Source organism: Cervus canadensis, chromosome 30, assembly GCF_019320065.1.
Source record: "Cervus canadensis isolate Bull #8, Minnesota chromosome 30, ASM1932006v1, whole genome shotgun sequence".
In the NCBI taxonomy this organism is placed as follows: domain Eukaryota; kingdom Metazoa; phylum Chordata; class Mammalia; order Artiodactyla; family Cervidae; genus Cervus; species Cervus canadensis.
This window is the reverse complement of record NC_057415.1, coordinates 8700987-8725056: the sequence shown is the minus strand read 5'-3', so window position 1 is coordinate 8725056 and position 24070 is coordinate 8700987. Positions and strand designations below refer to the sequence as shown.

General features: G+C 39.9%; 2 protein-coding genes and 1 pseudogene across 3 annotated transcripts in view; 1 reads left to right on the top strand and 2 right to left on the bottom strand.

Annotated features, from left to right (window-relative positions):
• NFX1 (nuclear transcription factor, X-box binding 1) overlaps nucleotides 1–24070 on the bottom strand; it is a 69839-nt gene that overhangs the window by 20992 nt on the left and 24777 nt on the right. Inside the window, exons 6-13 of one of the 2 annotated variants that reach the window (XM_043453138.1) lie at nucleotides 23161–23232; nucleotides 21507–21646; nucleotides 16978–17077; nucleotides 16677–16894; nucleotides 11305–11402; nucleotides 7783–7813; nucleotides 2791–2873; nucleotides 1668–1776 (exon numbers count right to left, since the gene is read on the bottom strand). In XM_043453138.1, the coding sequence (XP_043309073.1) occupies nucleotides 1668–1776; nucleotides 2791–2873; nucleotides 7783–7813; nucleotides 11305–11402; nucleotides 16677–16894; nucleotides 16978–17077; nucleotides 21507–21646; nucleotides 23161–23232 (851 nt within the window). The remainder of the gene's footprint in view (nucleotides 1–1667; nucleotides 1777–2790; nucleotides 2874–7782; nucleotides 7814–11304; nucleotides 11403–16676; nucleotides 16895–16977; nucleotides 17078–21506; nucleotides 21647–23160; nucleotides 23233–24070) is intronic. The other variant, XM_043453140.1, reaches the window with a different exon arrangement.
• On the top strand, nucleotides 6862–6972 carry LOC122432159 (annotated as a pseudogene).
• On the bottom strand, nucleotides 19461–21492 carry LOC122431725 (small integral membrane protein 20-like). Its single transcript, XM_043453141.1, has one exon. The coding sequence runs from the start codon at nucleotides 19986–19988 to the stop codon at nucleotides 19785–19787; it is 204 nt and encodes a 67-aa protein (XP_043309076.1). The 5' UTR covers nucleotides 19989–21492; the 3' UTR covers nucleotides 19461–19784.

Below are 24070 nucleotides of genomic sequence, written 5' to 3'. Positions count from 1 at the left end.
CAAACACCAAGCGCTCCAGAGGCTTTGGTTTGTCACATGCGCCTGTGGAGGGGGTGGATGCGGCCATGAGTGCAAGGCCGCACGCGGTGGATGGATGAGCTGTGGAACCCACAAGGGCCGTCTCAAGAGAAGATTCTCAAAGACCCGGTGCCCACTCAACTGTGAAAAAGATTTTTGTTGGTGGCATTAAAGAAGATACTGAAGAACATCACCTGAGAGATTATTTTGAACGGTATGGGAAAACTGAAGTGACTGAAATCATGACTGACCGAGGCAGTGGCAAAAAGAGAGGCTTTGCTTTCACAACCTTTGATAACCATGACTCTGTAGACAAGACAGTCATTCAGAAATACCACACTGTGAATGGTCACATCTGTGAAGTGAGGAAAGCCCTATCTAAGCAAGAGATGGCTAGTGTTTCATCCAGTCGAAGGTCGAAGTGGTTCTGGAGACTCTGGTGGTGGTTTTGGAGGCCGTTTTGGGGGGAACAACTCTGGTCAAGGAGGAAAACTTCAGCGGTGGAGGTGGCTTTGGTGGCAGCCGTGTTGGTGGTGGATATGCTGGCAGTGGGGATGGCTATAATAGATGTGATAACGATGGAAGCAATTCTGGAGGCGGCAGAGGCTACAGTGATTTTGGCAATTACAAGAAATCAGTCTTCAGTGTTTGGACCCATGAAAGCAGGGAACTTTGGAGGCCGAAGTTCTGGCCCCTATGGTAGTCAAGCCTTAGCCAAACCATGAAACCAAGGTGGCTATGGTGGTTTCAACAGCAGCAGGAGCTGAAACAGTGGCAGGAGGTTTTAATTACTGCCAGGAAACAACCCTTAGCAGGGGAGGAGAGCCAGAGCCAGAGAAGTGACAGGAAAGCTACAAGTTACAACACATTTGTGAGCTCAGCCAAGCACAGTGGTGGCAGGGCCTAGCTGCAACAAACAAAACGTGTTTTAGATACTACTCATGTATATGGGCAAAAACCCCCAAGGACTGTATTTGTGACTAATTGTATAACAGGTTATTTTAGTTTCTGCTCTGTGGAAACTGTAAAGTACCCCAACAAAGGATTTTTTTTTCCCCAACAAAGGATTTTAATGCAGTTTTTTTTTTTTTTTGCACCCAGGCTGTTGATTGCTAAATGTAATAGTCTGATCATGATGCTGAATAAATGTCTTTGTAAAAAATATGCTGTGTGTAAAGCTAGTCTATTTTGAAGTCATTTTGGTAAACTACCCAAACAGCGTGAAGTTAGAATTCCTTTACGGTGATGCCAGGTTCCATTAGAAATTTATTTACAACTGGCTTGGGTGGAGAAGCCATTATCTTCAGAAACCTTGGTGTAAGTGAAGTGACAGTTACTGTTTTGTGACCTGGAGTTGGTAATGGAGTTTTTTGGTTATTAATATGATTGTTGGCATATCCAATGTAAAATGTCTAAACTGAACTATGTCACCACATAGTTCTAGATGAGAATGAAGCTTGTATATCATCCATTATCATGTATAATCAATAAAAGTTTTAATACTCTCTTAAAAAAAAAACAAGGTTTCAATATACCTGAAATACTAAGGCTTATTAATTCGGGAATCTAAGAAAGTTGACTGCCCAGGATCTATCATGCCTGACTTTCTAGAAAACTCTTATGATAAAGTATACAGTGAAGACACTTACTAGCTTGCCAGCACGTCTGACAGTTTCCACGATGACAAGGTTCTTCACATCTATGAAGGCCACAGCGGAGTTTCCTCCCACAAATCAAAGGACACTTGTGCTCCTTATCCTAGGAAGACAGGTTCATACATACTTATTTTTCTGCATGCTGGGATCTTAGTTTCTTGACAAGGGATAGAAGCTGTGCCCCCTGCAGTGGAGTCCTAACCACTAGACTGCCAGGGAATTCCTAAGAGATTTATTTATATTTGCTTACAAAATTATCTCCATTTTACATTTTCCATAAACAAGATTAACAAAGAAGCTCTCCACAATTACAGATTGCATGAGGTCTGAAGCATTAGCTTCAAAATAATCAGGGGAGGGGTAGTAGGTGGGGATGTGGATGAAACAAGATTAGTCATGAGCTGATCACTACTGAAGACAGATGTTGGGCATATATGACACACACTTCTCTCAGCTTTTATCTATGTCTGAAGTACTCAATAAGAAGTCTTTAAACTTTCAAACACTGGCTTATAAATAGGTCTTTATCACTCTTCACACTGTCAATATAAATGCCAAATATAACAATTATGTATTACATACATATACATGTGTGTATATACATGTACTTTTCCATTAGTATACTGTGTTACCTTGTTCACACACACACAATAACACAGTACCCACTGCCAGGTAATGCTGACTCTATTTAGTTTCACAGACGTGAATATTTCAGATAACTGAAACTTGTTCCTTTAAAAACTGCCACTCTCATTTTGCCCACTGATCTGACCCAAGGAGTATATGAAACTTGAATCCTGAGTTCAAGCGAGTCTGTGTGCGGCGACAGTACATAGTCTCCTGCAGATGACGACACACTCACCCAGCGGTCTTGGGCTCTGGGGCCTGAGGCCCTTTTTCTTCTTTCCCTTCCTCCATGGAGCCATAGGCCAACTTCCTGACCTGGCTGAGGACTAAAAAGGCCCAGCCTGTCTCTCTGGCAGCATTCTGACTGGTGCTCAGGGGCCTCTCCCAGTGATTTCCAAATCTGGGCTGCATTCTTAGACGGCTGAGGCTTCCAGAAACCCAGTCCCTAGATGAATGCAATCTGACTGTACCTAATGATCGATCCACTTACCACACAGCATATCTCATTACATTTATGCCGTCCACATAACCGCTTCTTGTTACACCTCTTGTCGCACATAAATGTAGCATCTGCTATGACAATTAAGAAAAAAAAGTTAAAGGATATGAACATTCATTCAACAAATATCTGTGTGACTACAAGCTGAAGAAATATAAATGTAACAATGTGAACTAGTTGTGGTGAAAGTACATATTTAAGTAAGATCATTTTTCACTTGTCAGTCAAAAAAATAGAAAACAGGAAGACTGTTCAAGTGTCCATTGATAGATGAATGGATAAGGAAGATGTGGAATATATGCAGTGGAATATTACTCAGTCATTAAAAAAATCTTGTCATTTTTGACAGCATGGATGATTCTAGAACATAGTTATACTAAATGAAATAAGACAAATACTGTATGATTTCACTTATATGTGGCAACTAATGAACAAACATAACAAAACAGAAATAGTATAGATACAGACAGAAAACAGATGGTTGCGAGAGAAGGGTGGGGTGAAGAAAGAAAATAGGTGAGTGAGATTAAGAGAAACTTCCAGTTACAAAACCAACGATTCATGGCTATTAAATGTACAATGGAGGGAATATAGTCAATAACTAAGTAATATCTTTGTATGGGGATATACTGAAACTAGACTTATTGTGGCAATCATTTTGAAATGTACAGAAAAAACACTATGTTGTGTGTAATGGGCACTAACATAGTGTTGCAGGTAAATTATATTTCAAAAACAAACTCATAAAAGAGTTCCCATTTGTGGTTATCAGAGGCAGGAGGTGAGGAAGGTGGAATTGGATGAAGGGAGTCAAAAGGTACAAACTGCCAGTTACAAGATACATAAGTATTAGGGAAGTGGTGTACAACATGATAAACAGAATTAACACTGCTGTAGTTATATACGAAAGTTGTTAAAGAGTAAATCCTAAGAGTTCTCATCATAGACAAAAAATGTTTGCTATTTCTTTCATTTTGCAACTATATGAGATGATGAATATTCATTAAACTTATTATAATAATCATTTCATGATGTATGTAAGTCAAATTATTATGCTGTATACTTAAAATTTATACAGTGCTATACATCAATTATATCTTAATAAAATTGGAAGAAAAAAAGGAAATAGGAAGACTGGGTGAAGGTGTAGAGAAAAGGTACACTCAGTGGATGGGAGAATAAACTTTTGGACTACATATGTATCTATCAAAAATCTAAGTGGTGGGATTTCCCTGGTGGTCCAGTGGTTAAGACTCTGGCTTCCACTGCAGGGGGCACAGGTTCAATTCCTGGTCGGATCCCACAGGCTGCTGGGTGCACCCAAAAAAAATTTTAAGTGGTAATTCCATTTTAAGGAATCCTCCCTACAGATACGCTTCTGAAAGTAGCTAGGACACCAAAAGCACAAGCAACAAAAGAAAAATAAATTAAACTTGATCAAAATTAAAAGCTATTGTGCATCAAAGGATACCATCAAGGAAAAACAACAACATAATGGGAAAAAATACTTGCAAATCAGTTATCTCATAAGGGTCTAGGGTCCAAAATGTAGAAAGAACTCTTTCAACTCAATCACAAAAAGACAACTCAATAAAAAAGGGGTAAAGGAATAGACTTTTCCAAAGATATACCAATGGCCAAATACATGAAACAATGTCCAACATCATTAGTTATTAGGGAATGCAAATTAGAACCACAATGCTTTATCATTTCATACCCACTTAGGATGACAGTAACAGTAATAATAATAATAATAGTAAAAAAACCAGAAACTACCAAGTGTTGGAGAGGATGTGGAGAAACAAACCCTCAAACATTCCTGGTGGGAATGTGAAATAGTGTGATGGCAGTTCTTTTAAAAATTCTACCTCTAATCAACATATAATCCAGCAATTTCACTCCTCGGTACATACCAAAAGAATTTATAACAGGTACTCAAATAAAGGGGGCAGCAGAGAAAGAGATGGTTAGATAGCATCACTGACTCAATGGACATGAATGTGAGCAAACTCCAGGAGAGAGAGTCGAGGACAGAGGAGCCTGGTGTGCCGCAGTCCGTGAGGTCGCAGAGTCAGGACACGACTTAGTGATCGAACAATGACAACTCAAACAAAAGTTTCTGTACAAATGTTCATAGCAGTACTAGTGGCAATAGTCAAAAGAAGGAAACAAAATTAAACATCCATCAACAGATGAATGGATAAACAAGCTATGGTATACACATACAACAGAATATTATTCAGTCATAAAGAGGAATGAAGTATTGATATGTGCTACAAGGCAGATGAACCTAAAAACATGCTAAGTGAAAGAAGCTAGAGACAATATGTAAAGGTTACATATTATATAAAAAACTCAAAAAAAAAAAAAAAAAAAAAACACCTCAGAATTAAATCCAGAGACAGGAAGCAGATTAGCAGTTGCCTGGGGCTGGGGTTGGGGTAAGGGGGAGTGAAAATATACAAAGGGTTTCCTTTTGGGATGCTGAATACACTTTAGAATTGATAGAGGTGATGGTTTTACAACACTGTGAAGGCACTAAATGCCACTGAATTGTATAATACACTTTAAAATGTTTCATTCTATGCTTTGTGAATTTTATCTTAATAAAGGTGTTGAAGGCGCTCAAGTGTTTAAATGGCATATCCACATACACAATGCCCTCAAGAGGGACAGCTATACATACTGACATGGAAGAATATCTTTGATATATTGTGGAGGGGGAAAAGATCAAGTTCCAGACAGTATGTTTAGTAAGAATTTAAGTAGGGGAAAAATAAAACCATACCAACACATGTATACATTGGTATGAATATAGAAAATATCTGGACCTATCCTTGACAAATTACTGAGGCAGTTTTATCAGGGGAGTAGAACTAGGAGGGGAAAATGGGGATGAGGGTGTACTTTTACTTTATATATTTAACATCTTATTAAATTTTTAAAATTACTAAAAAGTGTACTAATACAGTAAGTTTTCAAATTATGCCTTTTAATCACCAAAATTTTGACTGTGGTTTTGAGGAAGTTACTTTTGGTTACTTCAAGTATTCAGATATTTGAAGCAGATATTCAGCCCTTGTCCACCTTCCCCAGGCTAACAGATACTTAATTTTGTTCAGAAACTAGGCACCCATGTGCTCCTCCATTATCTTGAATAGTCCAGCCTATCATGGTGATTCCATCCCTTTTGTGACAGAAGGGTTTAGGCAGAAACATGTGATACAAAGTACACTGAGGGTCTTTCGGGGCTGTCTTCTTTGCTCTCAAGAAGGAAGAGAAGGTTAAGGATCTCTCTTTCTTTCCTTTAGATGCATTCGGAGAGGACACAATGTGTGAAATTGCTGTAGCTCACTTATACCTATGAGGGGAAAACCAAGAAAATCAAAGGAAGCTGAACTGGAGTTCTAGAATCATTGGGTTTGGAATTAACCAACCTTGAACTTGTTCTGCCTCCACACTTCCTATTACGAGAAACAGTAAAACCTCCTTAGAGCTAAAGTCATTTTTCCTTGGGTTTTATGATAGCTATAGCCAGGAGCACCCAAACCAGTACAGCTTTCTTCTTAATCAGAAAAAGAGCTTTTATTTTGTGTAAGTTTATCTTCTATCACTTTTCCAAAACAGTTCTAAGGTGGTTTAAACATTAAAAATTACATGATGGTTAGTAAAACAAGGGTAGAACCATAATAAAGTGAAATACTAGGATCAAAGACAAAGGAAGAAACAATATTCTGGGTCTGAAGGCTGAGAAGGCTGCTGGCTGAGTCACCCTGTTCTAAGTATCCAACAGGCCTATCATACCACGAGGAGACCAAGCATCAGAGTCAGTTTTTACAAAGCTTGCTTCATTAGGTACCATTTACCTTCTCTTCCTATACCAACATTTTATTATGAAAACTTTCAAACACATAAGAAAGTTGAAACAAATTTATAGTGAACACCTATATACATGCCTATTACCTAGATTCTACCAGTAGTTACACGTAGTTTTTCACATTTATTCTTCTATTCAGCTATCAGTTGATCTTAATTTTGGATCTTTTTCAAAGCAAGCTACACATCGCTTCTCAGCCTTTTGGCTAAGATCAAGTGTAGTATCTGTTCTTATCAGTTTAAAATCTGATATGTCCTCTATCCGAGGACAATATATTTTACAGCATGCTAACACATATATATGGAATTTAGAAAGATGGTAATGATAACCCTATATGCAAAACAGAAAAAGAGATACAGATGTACAGAACAGACTTTTGGACTCTGTGGGAGAAGGCGAGGGTGGGATGTTTCGAGAGAATAGCATGTATATTATCTATAGGGAAACAGATCACCAGCCCAGGTGGGATGCATGAGACAAGTGCTCGGGCCTGGTGCACTGGGAAGACCCAGAGGAATCGGGTGGAGAGGGAGGTGGGAGGGGGGATCGGGATGGGGAATACATGTAACTCCATGGCTGATTCATGTCAATGTATGACAAAACCCACTGCAATGTTGTGAAGTAATTAGCCTCCAACTAATAAAAATTAAAAAAAAAAAAAAAAGCAAGCTACATACATGAATATATTTTCCTTATATTTTATAGCATTTCTTTAGCTAGAATTCATGTTTTTTTGTTTGTTACTTTTTTTGAGATAAAAGTTACACAGGCTTCCCTGGTAGCTCAGTGGTAAGGATATGTGCCTGCCAAGCAGGAGATGCAGGTTCAATCCCTGGGTTGGGAAGATCTCCTAGAGAAGGAAATGGCAACTCAACCCAGTATTCTTGCCTGGTAAATCCCATGGACAGAGAAGCCTGGTGGACTACAGTCCATGGGGTTGCAAAGAGTCCCACGAGATTTAGTGACTAAACAACAACAACAAAAAGTTACGTACATGTACAAAGTACCTTCACTGAATTCTAACAAACACATAACCCATCTCCCTGTCAAGATACAAAAATTACCTTCACCCCAAGAAGTTCCCTCACACCCCTTCCCAGTCATACCTTCACTTTTGAGACTGGTACATGGGAGCTCCTACAGAAAAAGAAAAGGGAACAGTAACTACTTTAGGAATAAATGAAACATCACAACTGCAGTACAATGCTGATTGTAACATGCATATCCCAAATACCCAGGACATCTCTGGCAGTCACCACCTGGAGCTGGGTCAGCCCAGTCCCTGTATTCTTCACTCACAATAGGTCCCCAGGTCTAACAACTTTTCATGCAAATATAACTGTAACGTTCTTTGTGGTCTGACCTCCAAACTCACAGTAGATTACATATTATAAAATCTGAATGGAAACAAGAACTGCTAAGGGTATGCAGAGCAAAAAGAAATAACTGTCTGGCAAGGGTATAGACAGAAAAAGCAGATATAAGAATTGAAAATATGTAACAATTAGTACCATATGATGCTGGGCAATAGCTCTACACATTCAGGAGTACCACAGCAATGCTGCTGACCTGTAACAAAGTGGAATGCAGAATTCCTTGGCCATTCAAAATTTTATTACCCTGGTTTCAATTATGTGTGAAGAGCCTCAAAAGTCAATCACATGTAATTTTGCTGATGCATGTTCCTGAATAACATGAGTGGTGAGGCTGCTGTGGGAAGAGTGAGCCAGTCACTTGGGACAGAGGGTGTCTGGCTGGCTGCCCAGCATCTCTGTCCAAATTTGGCTTTGATGTCAGACAGGATGCTATACAGAAATAAGTAACATGATAAAAACATTTCTTCTTTGTGAAAATGACCCTCCAAAAAAGGAGCAGCTGCTAGAGTTGATAACAGACATGAAGCTGTCTAAGAAACTGAAGCTTCTTGGCTAGAAAAACATTTTCAATAAATTAGTGAGTTGGCTGGGTTCTAAGATAGGAAGAAACTCCTCATACGCTCTCTAGAGATATAAAGCAAAGGTGACTCAGGAAACTGCTTGAGCGAGCGCTCTAGTTAACGGAACACTGAAAAACGTCAGAAACGACAGGCTAGGAGTCTGGGGTTTTTGAGCACAGGCCACCCTTCTTGCTTGACCCTACAATAAACCTCCCTCTGCTCCAAACTGCAAAGTTTCATTTGTTTGGTCTCACTGCGCCTCAGGTACGTGAATTTGTGTTTTAACAATTCTGGTGAGGCCATCCTAGGAGTCTGTGCTGGTGCGTGATGACCCTGGCCAGAGGTAGCCCCCACCCTGAGGCCCCAGCAGCTGCCAGAGCTCATTCATTCCAGGGAACGGGAAGGGACTCTCCCTGACAGGCGCCAGCCGCCCCAAGACATGCGGCTCTTTAGAGCTGAGGGGGAAAAAAAGAAATGATGTGCTGGAGTGGTATCTACACCTGCAGGAAAAAGCAGAGCTCCCGTAATTCCCTATAATATGTATGAATTTCAGTAAAAACTTAAATACAGCATTTTTTGTTAGGAGGTAGTAAGATACAGCATACGTTTCTCAAAGACTCCTACCAAAGGGGTTAAAAGAGAACCACCTTTGAAGCTTTAAGAAATTAAGTTTTTATTTACCTAGAAAATTCACTTCCATGGAAAAGCCTATTCCATTACAAAAGACATTTCAGGGAAAATCTGGCTGAACAATGAGGTGATTATTAGTGTTTCAAAGAGATCTTTCACTTTGTCAAATTGTTTAACAGATGAGCTCCTCCAGCAATTTTAGAATAAGATTTTTATTTGCAAAAATTTAATTTACACATAACTTTCAAAAATACACTCACTGCCATGGGGTCCACTATTCGAGGGAGTGAGGCCCCAGAGTGAATGAGAAGCTAGAAAGCACACAGAGAAAGGGATTGCTGGGACAAAAGCAAACTGGCAGGAGCCATGTCGAGGTCGTGTATCCCCACCCTGTTTGTAATTCTTGGTCACAAAGAGCACCTCAAGGCATTGCTACATTTACGATTCCTAAATCAAAGTACCTCACAGCCTTCAAGCTGGTATCTACAAAGCATAAAGTGGTCCTGTACCTGACACTCAACATATCTTTACTATCCTATGTATTATATGATTTCGTTCAGGAAAAAACCCCTCACATCTTTACACAACTTTATAGTCTCATGTAAACTGCACCAATTACTCTGACATTCTTTCCTTTAATTCTGAAGCTTACCTATTAAGTTAACTCCTAATTTATGGATAATATTCTCAGAATCAATTTGCAAATCAGCTGCTATCCAGACCGTGGGCTGTACTTAAAAAATAGTATCAATGACTCAGAATTCTGTCTCTACTCCAGCCTGTGCTCTGCTGGGACAGGTGCTAATTATGCACTGACATGACCAGAGGTATGTCAGAGAGCCGGGCAGATCAACACTCAGTATGTTCCACGAGTAAAATTACCCAAAGACTTCCACAGGAAAGTTTCCTGCCTCTTCTGGTTACAGAAACAGAAATGTGCATCAATTCCAAAACGGCAAGATGACTTTTTTATAACACATGGTCCAATCAAGGTTGTCCCAGGCAGAAAGCAGAAACTGACAAAACAGTTGTATGGTGAAGAATTAACATGACCTGAAGACAGGTTTGACTTTTGCTACTGGCTTCTGGGAGATAATCTTGGAATATCATGCTTGATAGGAGTCTTACTGTTTGCCTGGGACCTTGGGTCACCACAAAGTCTGATATGATTTAGGGTGCAGGCTGGCCATACCGTAAGACCAATGATGTGGTTTCAGGCTTAGGCTTTGGGTCACACAGTGTTAGCAGACTTCTGGAGGGACTGGAGGCTGAAACCAGCTACATGGACAGTCAACCATACCAACACGATGGAGCCCCAGTGAAAACTGAACACCCATGCTTGGGTGGGTGAGCTTCCTTGGTTGGCAATACTCCACACATATAGCCACACACTGGTGGTGACAAAGTAACACTGTTCCAACTCCACGGGGAGAGGACAACTGGAAGCTTCGTATTTGGTGCTGTCTTGCATTCAGCCCTACATACTTCTTCCTTTGATTAACGTTAATCTGTAATCTTTCCCTGTAGTAAACTGTAATCAAGCATATACCAGTTTTCAATGAGTCCTGTGAGTTCTTCCAGGGAATAATCAAACCTTGAAGGTAGCCTTGGGGGACGACTGGATTGCAGCCGGTATCAGAGGTGTAGGTAGGTGGTCATGTGGACTAATTCGGCAACTGTCTGAACTCCGGCAATGTGTCAGAAGTGAGGGAGACCTTGTGGGCTGAGTTCCCTCTAACTTCTTAGTGACCTAACTGCTTTCGGTGGTGCTACTGGTCTTCTCTTCTGGCATCTAGCACTGTCACACCTGTGTTTAGTCGAGCTACTTGTATATGGGCCCTAGGCCTATCAGTGGCCTCTGAGTCTTGCATGCTGGACCCCTTCATACCTATCCTACAACTGATCCACAGTAGGTGTCGGTATATACTGGTTGGATCGAATGAATCATGCACAGTATAATAGGAATAAGCCTGAGGTTATTTTGATTCCTTCCCTCCCATCATTACCAATTGATTAAAAAAAAGCACTGGTGGCAACAACTCTAGCATCGTGCAGGATTTACCTTTGTTCTGAAAGAGCATCTGCAGGAAATAACTGATGTGCGAGAGCATGGTCCACAGTCTCCTTCATGACAGAGCTTTTCACAGGTATGAATGAAATCTTTAATAAAAATGAAAAGAGCTGGGGATGAAAATTGCAACTACTCATTTTCAGATTCCCAAATTCACTAGCTACAACGGTTCTCCACTTCTGTGCCCTGTAACTCCGTCACCAGAGCTGAGGGAAGAAGGATGCTGTTAATGTCTCTTGCCCTAACTTCCCCTCACCTGGCCAGCTGGGCCTTTTCCAGCAAGGAAAGGCCCCAGCATTAGTCACAGGAATATGCTTTGGGGCACAAGGTGCTCTGTGTACGCCAAAGAAAAGATCTTCTGACTCTTTATTGAGACCTCAAGTCTCCAAATTAGACTTGGATCTCCTTAAAATTGTAGCCATGGGTGACTTACCGAAGTACTCTTGACTCTAGGGAGTCAAAATCATCTAGGGATCATAAACAACCAGAAACCATGATCCATAATCTCACTGACTAAGTTCTATGAATGTCTGGTCATAGGTGGCCTGCCACCTGTTCTGTTAAGCTAGGTTTTAGAACAAGTCCTGTTTCTTGGACTCTCCAGGGATCATCCACAGTCTCTCTTCATGGCTGCTGTTTACATGATGCTTTTTCTCCATCCCTTTACCTTCAGCCTAACTGTATCTCTGACTCTAAAGTCTTTCCTGAAGATGGCATTATAGTTGCATCGTTTTAAAATTCATTTTGATAATCTCTGCTTTTTGTCTAATTGCTTAATCCATTCACATTAACGTTATTATTGATATAGTTGGATATATATCTGCCATTTTACTTTTAGTTTCATGTCTCATGGCTTTTTTGTTAATATAATCTTCCTTCATTGTTTTCTTTTACATTAAGTGAGTATTCTCCACTGTAACATTTTCCCCCAGTAGTGGCATTTTCCACTATATTTTGAGATATCTTCTTAATGGTTGCTCTAGAGCTTATCAGTCAACTCAGATGTGTACAAACCTAATTCCTGTGAGATACAGAAGCCTTATACCACACAGCTCTATTTTCTCTTCTCTTTTGTGCTATTACTGTTATACATATTACATCTAAATGTGCTACAAGTTTAACAGTACAATGTTAAAACTATTGCCTTATATGTTATGCCTGTTGAAGAAGCTGAAAAGAGGAGAGCAAGTATATAACATAATTTGTTATATTTATCTTATTAACTGTTACTGGTTTTCTTCATTTGTTCCTAAAGATCTGAGTTACCATCTGATATCACTTCTTTAACAGCAATACAACCTTAATTCCACCTATTCCCGTCATGCTGTTATTGTCAGATATATTTCTATATATTATAGGCCTAATGACACAACTATATATATATTATTTTATACTACTGCCTTTTAAATCAGTGGAAAAAGAATAAATATGCACTTATTCTTTCTTTTATGATTAGGTAATTAACGTTACTCTGTTTTTTCTTGTGGATTTGCATGTATCAGCCTGAAGACCTCTCTTTAGTATTTACTGTAAAGTAGATCTGCTAGCAGAGAACTCTTGATTTTTAATTTTGGAAAGACTTGCTGCATATATGGTTGGTAATTTTTTTTTTCAGCACTTTGAATAGGTCATCTCACTGTCTCCCTCTTGTGATAGTGTTCTCCACTGTTTCTGATGAGCAGTCACCTGTGAATCTTACAGTGGTTCCCTAGTATGTAATGAGTCATTTTTCTCTTGCTGCTTTCAAATTCTGTCCTTGTCTTTAGCCTTCAGCACTTTCACTATGTGCCTTGGAATTTATCTTATGGAGTTTTTGAGTTTCTTGGATGTGCCAATTAATGTCTTTCAATAAATTTGAAAAGTTTCCCACCAGTATTTTAATATTTGCTCCTTTCTCCTCTCCTGGTGCTCCACCATTCTCCTGATGTGCTTATAGGTGTCCCATGTTTCTCTGAGGCACTATTCGTTTTTATTCACTTCATTTCCTCTATGTTTTGGGGATTATATTATCTCTATAACACAGACCTACCTTCACATTTATTGATCCTTTCTTCTGCCAGCTCAAATTTACTGTTGAGTACCTCTGACGAATTTTTAATTTTCATTACTGGACTTTTCAACTCCAGATTTTCCTTTGGGTCCTGTTTTTATAATTTCTATCTCTTTACTGATACTCTATTTGATGAAATGCCGCCTCTGTACCTTCCTTTAACCCTTCAAGCATGGTTTCCTTTAGTTCTCTGAATGTATTCATAACGGCTACCTTGACAGCTTCGTTAAATCTGACACTGATCACTCTCACAGAAAACTGAAAGTTTCTGTCACCTGTGGGGTTTTTCTCTGTTTGCATACTTTGTAAGTTTTTCGGTTGGAAGCTGAACATTGCTGGCAATCTGCTGTTTGCAGTAACTCTGGCCCCTGCTTCCTCTTTCACAGCCTGTCTGTGCTTGTTCACGAGGCTATTTTAGTGAAGTCTATTTTTATCACAGCACAAAGACACTGGTGTCATCCTTTTGATGGCACAACCCTGGGCAATGCACCATCACCCTGGGAAGACGACAATGTCAGCAGGACTCTCTTTGACTATCTCTTTCCCTGATCCTTCTGATAAGCCGTCTGCCTCTCTTAGTGTTACATTCAGTCCTGAGGCTTTACTAACTGCTGGCTGACTGCAGCGTCCCGGGGCATAAACTGCTCAGCAGTCTGATCCAATAGAATCTGGGCAGAGGCAGTCTTTGAGGCAAGCCTATGAAGTTTGTTCTGACCCCGGGATGGTTCCTCTTGGTATCTCCTTTCCTGGTTCTCTCTGGTGAACCAGGTGGCCTATAGTTTAGCTTGTTGCTCTTAATTAAGAGGAACTATTGTTTTCTAAAGGGCCCTTAGGTCTGACTTCTCCATACTCTCTTTCAAATTAAACTCAGTTCCTTTAGGGAGTATTTTGGAGTTCTCTTTCCTTATGGACTGTCTCTCCCCCCTGGAAAAGGTCACTCAGTCACTGGGTGCTGGGTGGGACGACAGCCTCTAGTTTTCTTGGCTTGTGTCTCACACTGTGAAACCTCTGCCCTACACATGAACCGGGGTGAGGGTGACCGAGGCCCCAGCGCTCCTGCCTCTGGTGACTGGAATAGGGCCTCCAGCCTATGTGTGACCCTGGAGGAAGGGACCCCAAACCTGGCAGTGGTGCTTACCAGGAGTTTAGCCTTTTCAACTTGGAGTTGGGGGGATAAGAAATGCTGATGGTCTGCTCCTCCTAGCAAGTAGCCCTTCACTGGGAACTGAGGGCAGATGAAGCCCCGATTTCTTGGGCACACCCGTCCTTTAGTTGAGCTGATTTGGGAAGGGGTAGGGAAGGAGGGAGTAGGTTGTGACTCAAAACAACACAGACTCTTGCTGTTCTTAACTCAGTTTTAGCAGGTTTTCTTCAATAAAAATTTCTTCATTGGAGTTATGTGTGTAGGACAGTTTCCAGAGACTTTAAATGGTTGCTTTTTTTTTTTTTTTCAGTTTTCCCCAGCTTTGCCTGTTTTGCTCCTCAGGCTACCATCCTGAAAGCAGAACACCACCTAGTCTTTTGCACTAAAGCTATGTGACTAGAATGGACATTTCCTACTGGGTGAGATACTAATGGACCTAAACAAGATTTCTATAGATAAGCCAGGTCTGAATAAACATGAGATCCATCCACTGTTACCGCTAGTCATGGGCTTTTCTTTGAGTTTCTCAATCCAACTCACCTTAGCTCCTTAAAAGCTTTCCACGATTAAAACTCCGCTGAAGTATAGCAGTTACTCTTCAAACTCCTGAGCTGGTCTTGTCCCACCCCCAGGTCTGTTCATACTGACAGTTACTGTCCTTCTCTTGCTCAAGACCCTCTGCAGTACCCATTTCACATTTCCTCTTTCTCTCCATGCCAACAAGCTATCTGGGCGTCAGGGCAGTATATCTAGTCATGTACAAAGTTCTTATGAAACTGAAACTGACCCACATGCTTTCTGAAATGGGAAGATCTTTACCCTCTCTCTGGATCTGCAAGTCATTTGATCTCTGTTTCACAGGGCTTATCTGAAGACACATTTTCCTGGCAGACAGAGACAAGCAATAGACAACCGACTTTCCTGACGAGGTTGAAATGTATTAAAATAAGAGAAAAGGGCATTTCTTCTCTCTACATAATTTTAAAGTCAGACTGAGAAAAGGAATTAGGTAGGGTGCTCCTACTGGTACTTGGAAGAAATGTAAAATCTTTCTTCTTGGAAAAATGGAAACCAAACTTAAAAGAGTCTATCTTTACCACAGATAGTTACAGGAACACCTTTTGTATACAGACCCAATTGCTCAGTTTCATTTTTCTAAATACGCAGCTAATGTACGCAGGTAATGTAAATTTGAGAACTCGGGAGAGAAGCTGCCAACTCACTGTAAAACTGTACGTGCACATACCCCAAGGACTGCCTCAGAAAGCATCAGTCAGAAGCTCAGACTATTGCTTTATAGCTAATCTCAACAAACCTTTTCTGGTTTCTATATCCAAGTAATCAGAAGTCTGAGAGTCAGAAAATAGAAGAGTCACTAAAGGGAGGCAGACGGGACACTGAAAGCATTCACAAGAAAACAGCACCAAAAGGTTTAACAAGTAAAACAGTCACACCGTACCTTGCTGTGGGGAAATAACCTGAGAAACCTCAGCACGCCCAGAGGGAATCAGTGTATTCAGTAGAAGATAATAACTGAGGTTCAGGGAAGTGATGACTCTCAGTCAAATAAGGGGAAAGAAATCATCTTTGGTAACCTCTATTCAAAGAAGGAAGGTAATGTAAATTTTAGAAAAACGTCCCTTCAAAAATGATTTTCAGGAGGTGTTATTCTCAGTTAGATGGGAAACCTATCTGAAGAGAAAGATGCTTCCTGAGTGGCTCAAATGAATAAAGTTTAAGTGCACTTAAAATTTCAGTTCGTAAAACGTCTCACCCACTTAAAATGTTTCTATTATACGAAAATGCTTCTAAACACTTGCCGAACCCTCAATTACTAAAAGGATATCTGGCATTCATACTAGTATAGGCTGCTAAGAGAAATCATAAACACCCCAACCACCCCCCACCCCAACCACAAAACAACATCTAACCACAACTGTCCTGAGTTGGTAATACCTGAATTACTAATAAAAGATCATTCGGGCAAATGTGAGCTTTCACAATTATATTTTGAGAAGGAAAGAAAAAGTAACCACACAAATCTGATCATAATATTTAGAAAAACATCTGATACTGTAACTGGAATTAAATACTGTTTTGTTGACGTAGTCACTGCCGCCAAATATTTACATTTACATTTTTAAAGACAACTTTCCGCCCACGAGTTACCTAGGGAACCACAAGGCAGAGGCTTGCCGCACACTTTTCCACATGAAGGCACAGGATCCATGCATGTCTTCCGACCACTGCTTCCAAGTTCCAGCAGCTGGCTGAGAGGGGTTTGCCCACAAGGGCAATAGCGCACCAGCGGGGGAAGCCGTGGGCACGGCGGGCAGGGCTGAGGGTGGCATACCTGAGAACATGTGTGGTTCCCACATTTCAAGTCCCTGTTAAGGAGAACAACACACTGTTACATAATTGTTGCCTTAAATACAGCTCTATTCTAACTGAGAAAAACATAAAACCTTACTTGCCACATATCTTTAAACAGCCAAAGTCCCCAAATCCATCAGACTTTCCCATGTCTGTTCCACATAACACATCTCGGGAGGTGCTGCCACAGTAGCATACTTGAGGACAGAATTTCAAAAATGAAAGATTAGTAATCTGCACAAGAGCTTAAAATACTCTAAGCAATCTATAAGAAGACACAAAATCCTATTCACTACTGTTGATCAGACCCGGAGCAGAAATAAATGTGGCTTATACAGCAGCTCTAAGCCCCACCTAAGAGCTCTGCCACAAGAAAAAAAGTTAGAAGCTTTTGTTAATTTTAACACATCTCATGGTACCCCTGTAGCACACCTCAACATGAGCATTAAAGTGAAACAGATTAGTCTCTGGTCCACAAGGCCATGGTTGGAAACCATGGATCATGAAGCTCCCTGGGGTCCTGTGGAGATGTCACAGAAGACTGAACCTAAATGGGGTAATTATGGAGGCACTGATGACTGGATTTCATCCTCATGTTAACCAAGCAGCACAGATTTAATACTTCGTATCTTGGGGTTCACATAAAGTGCTCAGGAAGAGTGTCTGCTGCTAAAAAGAAATTTTAAGATAGATACAATATAAAATCCTTATTAATCTGTATTCTACTATTGTTAAATTTGAAGTAATCATGTCTGAGTCCTGATACTGAGTAAAAAGTGTTTCAAAGAACTTGAGACTTTTATTGACTATATAGAGAACTCAGTCTAATATCTATAGATTTTTCTGTGGGTTGAAGAAATAATAGGTTGCTTTATGTGCTGCATTTAAGGAGTTATTTTCAAAGCAAACAAGAAAAGAGTTGGTTTCTGACTAATATGTAACAAAGTCTGGTGAGGACTAATTTTCATCAATTTAGATAATTTGTCTGATAAGGGCCACTCTACATTTTCAGTTTATAATGAAAACTTTTTGTCAATAAAGATATTAACCAAGATGCTTGATTTTTAAAATATACATTTACTTTCCCAATAAATACACAGGCAGTTTCATCCCCTGTTCTAAAACTCATTAAATAAAGATTTACTTATTAGATGAATTATAGGTGCAGGATATGCAAGATTGGCAGAATCAACAAATTGGTAAATAAAACCCTAGGAACAGGGAGGCTGTGCAAGCAGGCTTTCTTTTTTTGCTAAGTGTTTACTCAAATAGAACAGACTTCTTCTTTTCCAGAGGTATAAGACAGCTATGAACCAAAGAATCAAGGGTCAGAAAATTGACAAGTCTTTTCAAGCACACATGAACATTCTCTAGGGCTGATGCCAATACTAGGGAACAAGACAAACCTCAACAAAACAGAAAATAAAAAACACCTCGAGACAAAAAGTCTACAAATAAATGCTGGAGAGGGTGTGGAGAAAAGGGAACCCATCTACACTGCTGGTGGGAACATAAGTTGACACAGCCACTACACTGATGGCCTAAATACTTTGCTAGATATATAATATGGACAAACAAAAAGTCTTCAACTGGGTTTGAAAAAATCAGCTACACACACAAAAACAGAAAGGAAGAGACTGGGAGCCATACGAATCTGACAAAAAAGTGTCATTTAGTCCAATATGAATCAAGAGCTAAAAATGGTCCAGATCAAAGACAATCTATACTGCTAAGACCAAACTACCAGTACATATTTACTTCTGCCTTATCTCAAAATGGGTTTAATGCAGCATATAAGGATATATGAGATAAATGAAGAGAACACAAAAGATGTGAAAATAAAAAGGAAAATAATGGTAAGGATACAGAATGAATCATAGCTAAAAAGTACACACTATAAAGATGGACATTAGGTCAGTTATACCAGCTTCCTAAGATATTATCTTTGAGGAAAAACAACTATTCTTGGAACTAAGAACAAACAGGACTTTCTTCCTGGAGGACCCATAAACAAACCACTAAATAATATACAGCACAACTCCCTATGTAAAATCCTTATAGTACACACCACAAAACATTTCACAGGGCTATTTCTTATTTTAAGTGCCAACACAGATCAACAGCATCACATAAAAGTAAAATTTAATAAACTAAAACTATAGGACCAATGCATTGTAGCCCAGGATCTCTGCAGATTAGAGACAGCCATAAAAACAGAGAAAGCATACAATGAGTGGTCTTTTGAGACTCACTTCTTTCACTTAGTATTTTGGTTTTTTTTTTTTGAAGAGAAATCATTTTAATATATATATTTTCACTTCAGTCAATTCAACAATGGTTTCTAATAGGCATGCAGACCCATTTAGTTTGCTTCAAATTTATTTATTTCTCAATATGCAGCAACCTTCCTAATGAGATAGTTGAGCTGAACTATTTATTCTTAAAGAGTACAATGTATCTTGTCCTCAAAGAGTTTTATCAACTTTAACACCTTCAAAGAGCCCTATGAGGCTGCTCAATATGGTAGTTTTCCCCTGAAATTTCTTATTTGGAGGATGGCAAAACAGTCTAGGATCTTCCCCAGTCTACTGGTTGCTTGTATGCATATCACAGCATGGCTGGCTAAGAGGTAGAGACTGAATAATATGTAGATAGCCTTCAAGCCCAGCTGAGTGAGACAGCTTCATTTTTAGAAAGGAAACCAAATCATGAAAACCCTCCTAACAGTATGATTTGTTCCAGGGTTCTTTTAAGAAGGGACATAATCCTCATGCACAGGACTCTTTATGGCCTTCTAGAGTTTTCTGCTCAGCCACTGTTCTCCAGCCAGGTGACTTACTGCACTTGCTGCAGAACTGGAAGCATGTCTGTCTACTTGCATCATTAGAGGTGGTGTTAGTCTTCTCATTTCCGGCCAAATGGAGCCGACCACACTTTCAACCCTGGTGGCTGCACGTCTTCTTGAACAATACCAGCTCTATTAATGGCTTGTTCCTTCTTGTACTCCTCTAGCCGCATTAAGGACCGGAAGTAGATGGGGTAGAAGGTGACGCCAATTAGGGAGATGAAGCTGCCGAAAATGAGAGCAGTGCGCAGGTTCCAGGACATCGCTCCAGCCAGGGCTACCCGGATTCTCCGAATGCCTGGGACTCTCCAAACCCGGCTCCCGCTGGCTGGGCCGTGACGCACTTAGCATAATATTTTGGAGGTTCATCCACTTCATAGCATGTATCAATATTTCATTCCTTTTCATGGCTCAATAATACATCTTTTTATGGATATATCATGTTATTCCATTTATCAGTTGACAGGTATTTGCATTATTGCCACATTTTGACTATTATGAATAATGCTGCTATGAACATCGGTTTAGAAGTTTTGTATAGACATATATTTTCATTTCTCTTGGGTATATGCCAAAGAGTAGAATTGCAGTCACATGGCAACTCTATGTTTAACCTTTAAAGGAACTACTACACTATTTTCTTTTTCCTTTTGGCTGCACCACACAGCTTGTGAGACCTAGGTTCCCTGACCAGGGACTAAACCTGGGCCACGGCAGTGAAAGCGCAGAATCCTAACCACTAGGCCACTGGGGAGATTCCTTAGACTGTTTTTAAAAGTGGTTATACTATTCTACTCTTACTGTGCCTTTAATTTACAGTTTCCTAGTGTTTAAAGGTGTCAAGCATCTTCTATGTGTTTATTGAGCATTTATAATTATTTTCTTTTGTGAGGTGCCTCTTCAAGTTGATTTGTAGGAGACTATCTTTCTGTTTTTCTTTGGAAGGAGTACTTTAAATATTCTGCATACAATCTGTGATTTATCTATTTATTTTCTTTTTTTTTTTTAATTCATTTTCTTAATGTTGTCTTTTGTTGAACAGAAGTTTCTTAATGTGATAAAGTTCAATTTAACATTTTTTGTTGCTCTATGAAATCTTTGCCTGATCCCAAAGTCATGAAAATATTCTTTTATAGTTTCTTCTGGAAACTGTTCTGGGTTTTACATTTAAGTCCAAGATCCATATAGAATTAATGTTTGTGTAAAGAGTGAGACACGGGTTGAGGGTCACTTTTTTCCCATATATACATCCAGTTGTTCTAGGACCATTTGTAAAAAGACTCCTTTTCCCACTGAATTAACTTAATATCTTGGCTGATATCAACTGACTGTAATATACTGAGGTCTATTTCTGGACTCTATTGTCAGAATCTACTAGTCTACCTTTATAACAATAACCACACTGTCATGATTACTATTACTTTATAAGCCTTAAAATCAGGTCTTTCAAATTCATTCTCTTTCAAAGATTGCTTTGGCTTTTTCTGCACCCTTTTCAAGTAGTCCCTGCAAAAAGATTTCCTAAGCAGTTTCTTTAAACAGCATTAAAAAACATCTACTGTCCAAATTCTATAGGACAATGACCTATACTGGTATTATGTGACCAAAATAATGAAAACCATCCAATCATTCATATATCTCTAGTTCTTTCTGCCCAAGATAACGACCTAATAGAGTCTTTGTGACTACAGGCTTGAGACAAAACCATGTCATCAATACAACTGTAAATAAGGTTCCAAAAAAGCCCCAAAGTATGGCTGGCTGCTGGGCTCACCACTTACCCTGGTTCAATATGACCCGACAAGGTTGGCAGGGACCCCCATGGCACAGCTCAGCACAGTGGTGCTGACCACAATTCAAGATACTGTCACAAGGGTTAGAACAGTGAACTGAGACCGCCTGACCACAGCGAACTGTGTGCCTACAAAGAGAGAAAACAGAAAGACGGCATTAGCCTAATGTTGGACACTGAGGTCCTATTCGACAGCTAAACTAACCTTCCCCCAAAACCTACTAAGCCTCTCCGGGCCCCATTTCCCTTACTTCTTCTAGGCCTCCCTCCTCCAATCACTCCCTCAATTACTCTTCCTTCCTCCACTCTTCTTTTTCACTCCTTTGCTTCTCTGTCCCCTATTTTCTGGCCAGAGAGGAATTGAGGGCCTAAGTATTTGTTACACTGTGATTTCTCCTCTGAGTTGAAGCAGCATGCAGGGGGGTAAAGAGCCTGAAGCTCCCACAGTATCTTACAGATCTGGGTGGGGAAGTTGAAAACGTAGTTCTAACAAATATTCCTGGAATGAAAGCACAATGGCATTCTCCTGGGACCCTGCACTCTGGCATTTTCGGCAGTTATAATATTGTACTTAAGAACATACTGTATGTGACTTTGATTCAGGAAGGGAAATAATTCTGGCTTTGTTCTAATAAACATCCTGACTTTGCTGACTTATTAGCCAGAGAAGGATATGAGGCCACTGCTCTTACACAATTGTCTTCAGGTTTCTTTTCAGGGTAATGGTTTAGAGCTTGGAATCTACTCTCCCACAAAAAGTTCTATTCTATTCCACTACTCTCACGTCAGCTATGTATTTTGTTTTAAAAAGTCACTGATACATATATAGATGATCAGTTTCCAGTGCTCAGCATCACAGATAATATCAACCCCTTGAGGAAGACATTATTATTTCTACCATAAGAAGATAACATAAGAAAAATGAGGCTCAGTAGGAGAAAGCAACTTGCCCAGGTTAACAACTAGTTAGTGGCAGAGCCCAAATCTGACCTGGGCTTCCTGACCAGAAAGCCTTGCATGTGACTCTCAGGCTACACTGCTACTCTTGTAAGTTCAGTAAACACTTAAAAAACGTTTATCATTGAAAAATCTGCACTATTCCATCTCGTCTTGTGGTTCAGGAATCACTGTATGGTCTTCACTAGACCTCAGAAGCACTCCACAGCCATGCAGCTATCGATGGTCCCTGCACTGATAAAGCATAACTTGCACTGTAATGAAAAGAGGGTGGGCTCTGGGGGCCACTTACTCTTTCTTTCAACAATATTCACTGAAAACCTCCTAGACACCAGATACTACGCTAGGCACAGATAAATGATCCTTGCCTCCTGAACCTTAGTAGGCCGGGGTTCAACTCCTGGTTCTTTCACCCACTGGAGATGTTAAGATAAAAGTCCCATAGTATTTCACCTAAAACAACAACCTCACTTTTTATAACTTTTTAATCACTTAAAAGATTGCAAAACAGGATTAAGGCAGTACAGGACTTACTATTTGCAGAAAAGTACTATTTACACCTACCGTTAATGATAGTAAATAAATACTATTTGCACCTACCTACTAATCTTTCATTTTAGAAATTCATACATAAACCATCAATGTGGAAACTGAAGTCTTCCTTTGGAGTACAAGTCTAACTTTACCTGGTCCGTCCACATTCACAAGTTTTAGTCATAAAGGCAGGGCAGGGTGGGCAAGGTCCTGGATGGCACAGACTAAAAAAGAAAAGTTTTGATGAAGAAATCATACTTATGTATCCAAACCTGAACAAAGCTGCCCCGACTGAGCCCGACTGTGAATATGGCAGCAAATAAACTTACTATGAAATGTTTTAGTATTTATCTAAAGTTGATTAACTATTTAAACAAAGATACCAACAATGTTTTTATATAGAAAGGATTGATAGCAATACCATTTTAGAATATTTAACCAGAAAAGAAAAGCCCAAGTCAAAATACTGGTCTTATTTGGGTCTGACCAGTCAAAGAAAGCATTTCTAAATATGGTCTTGGCCCACTTAGTGCAGTGTGTAGGGATAAAGAGGTTGCCACTCAGGATGGTCAACAGAGTCCTTTAGAAGATCAGAACTTGATCAATGTTCAGTTCAGTTCAGTTCAGACACTCAGTCGTGTCCAACTCTTTGCGGCCCCGTGGACTGCAGCATGCCAGGCTTCCCTGTTCAGTGTGACAGACCTCAAATCTGCTAGGTCCATGAGAAGTACAGACATGTTCTCATCAGCTAGCGAAGTGCTAACAGGTGATGGGCTAACAACACGAACAGTGAAAAGAAGGTGCGGGTGAGGGGAGGCATGCTGGCGAGTAACAAAGGGGAGAGGAACTCATGGAAAGGGCTGGGCTCAATGATATGCTATAGGTCAGAATCAGGCCTCTGAACAGAACTTTTTTTTATAGGAGCTATGATAAATAGAGACCAAAGGAAAAAAATAACGAGATGGATATATTTAAACAAATACTACCCTCTTCAAAGCAGACACCCCTGGTAATAGTACACAGAAATATCACTGTTTAAAACATTTGGGAACTTGGCGGGGG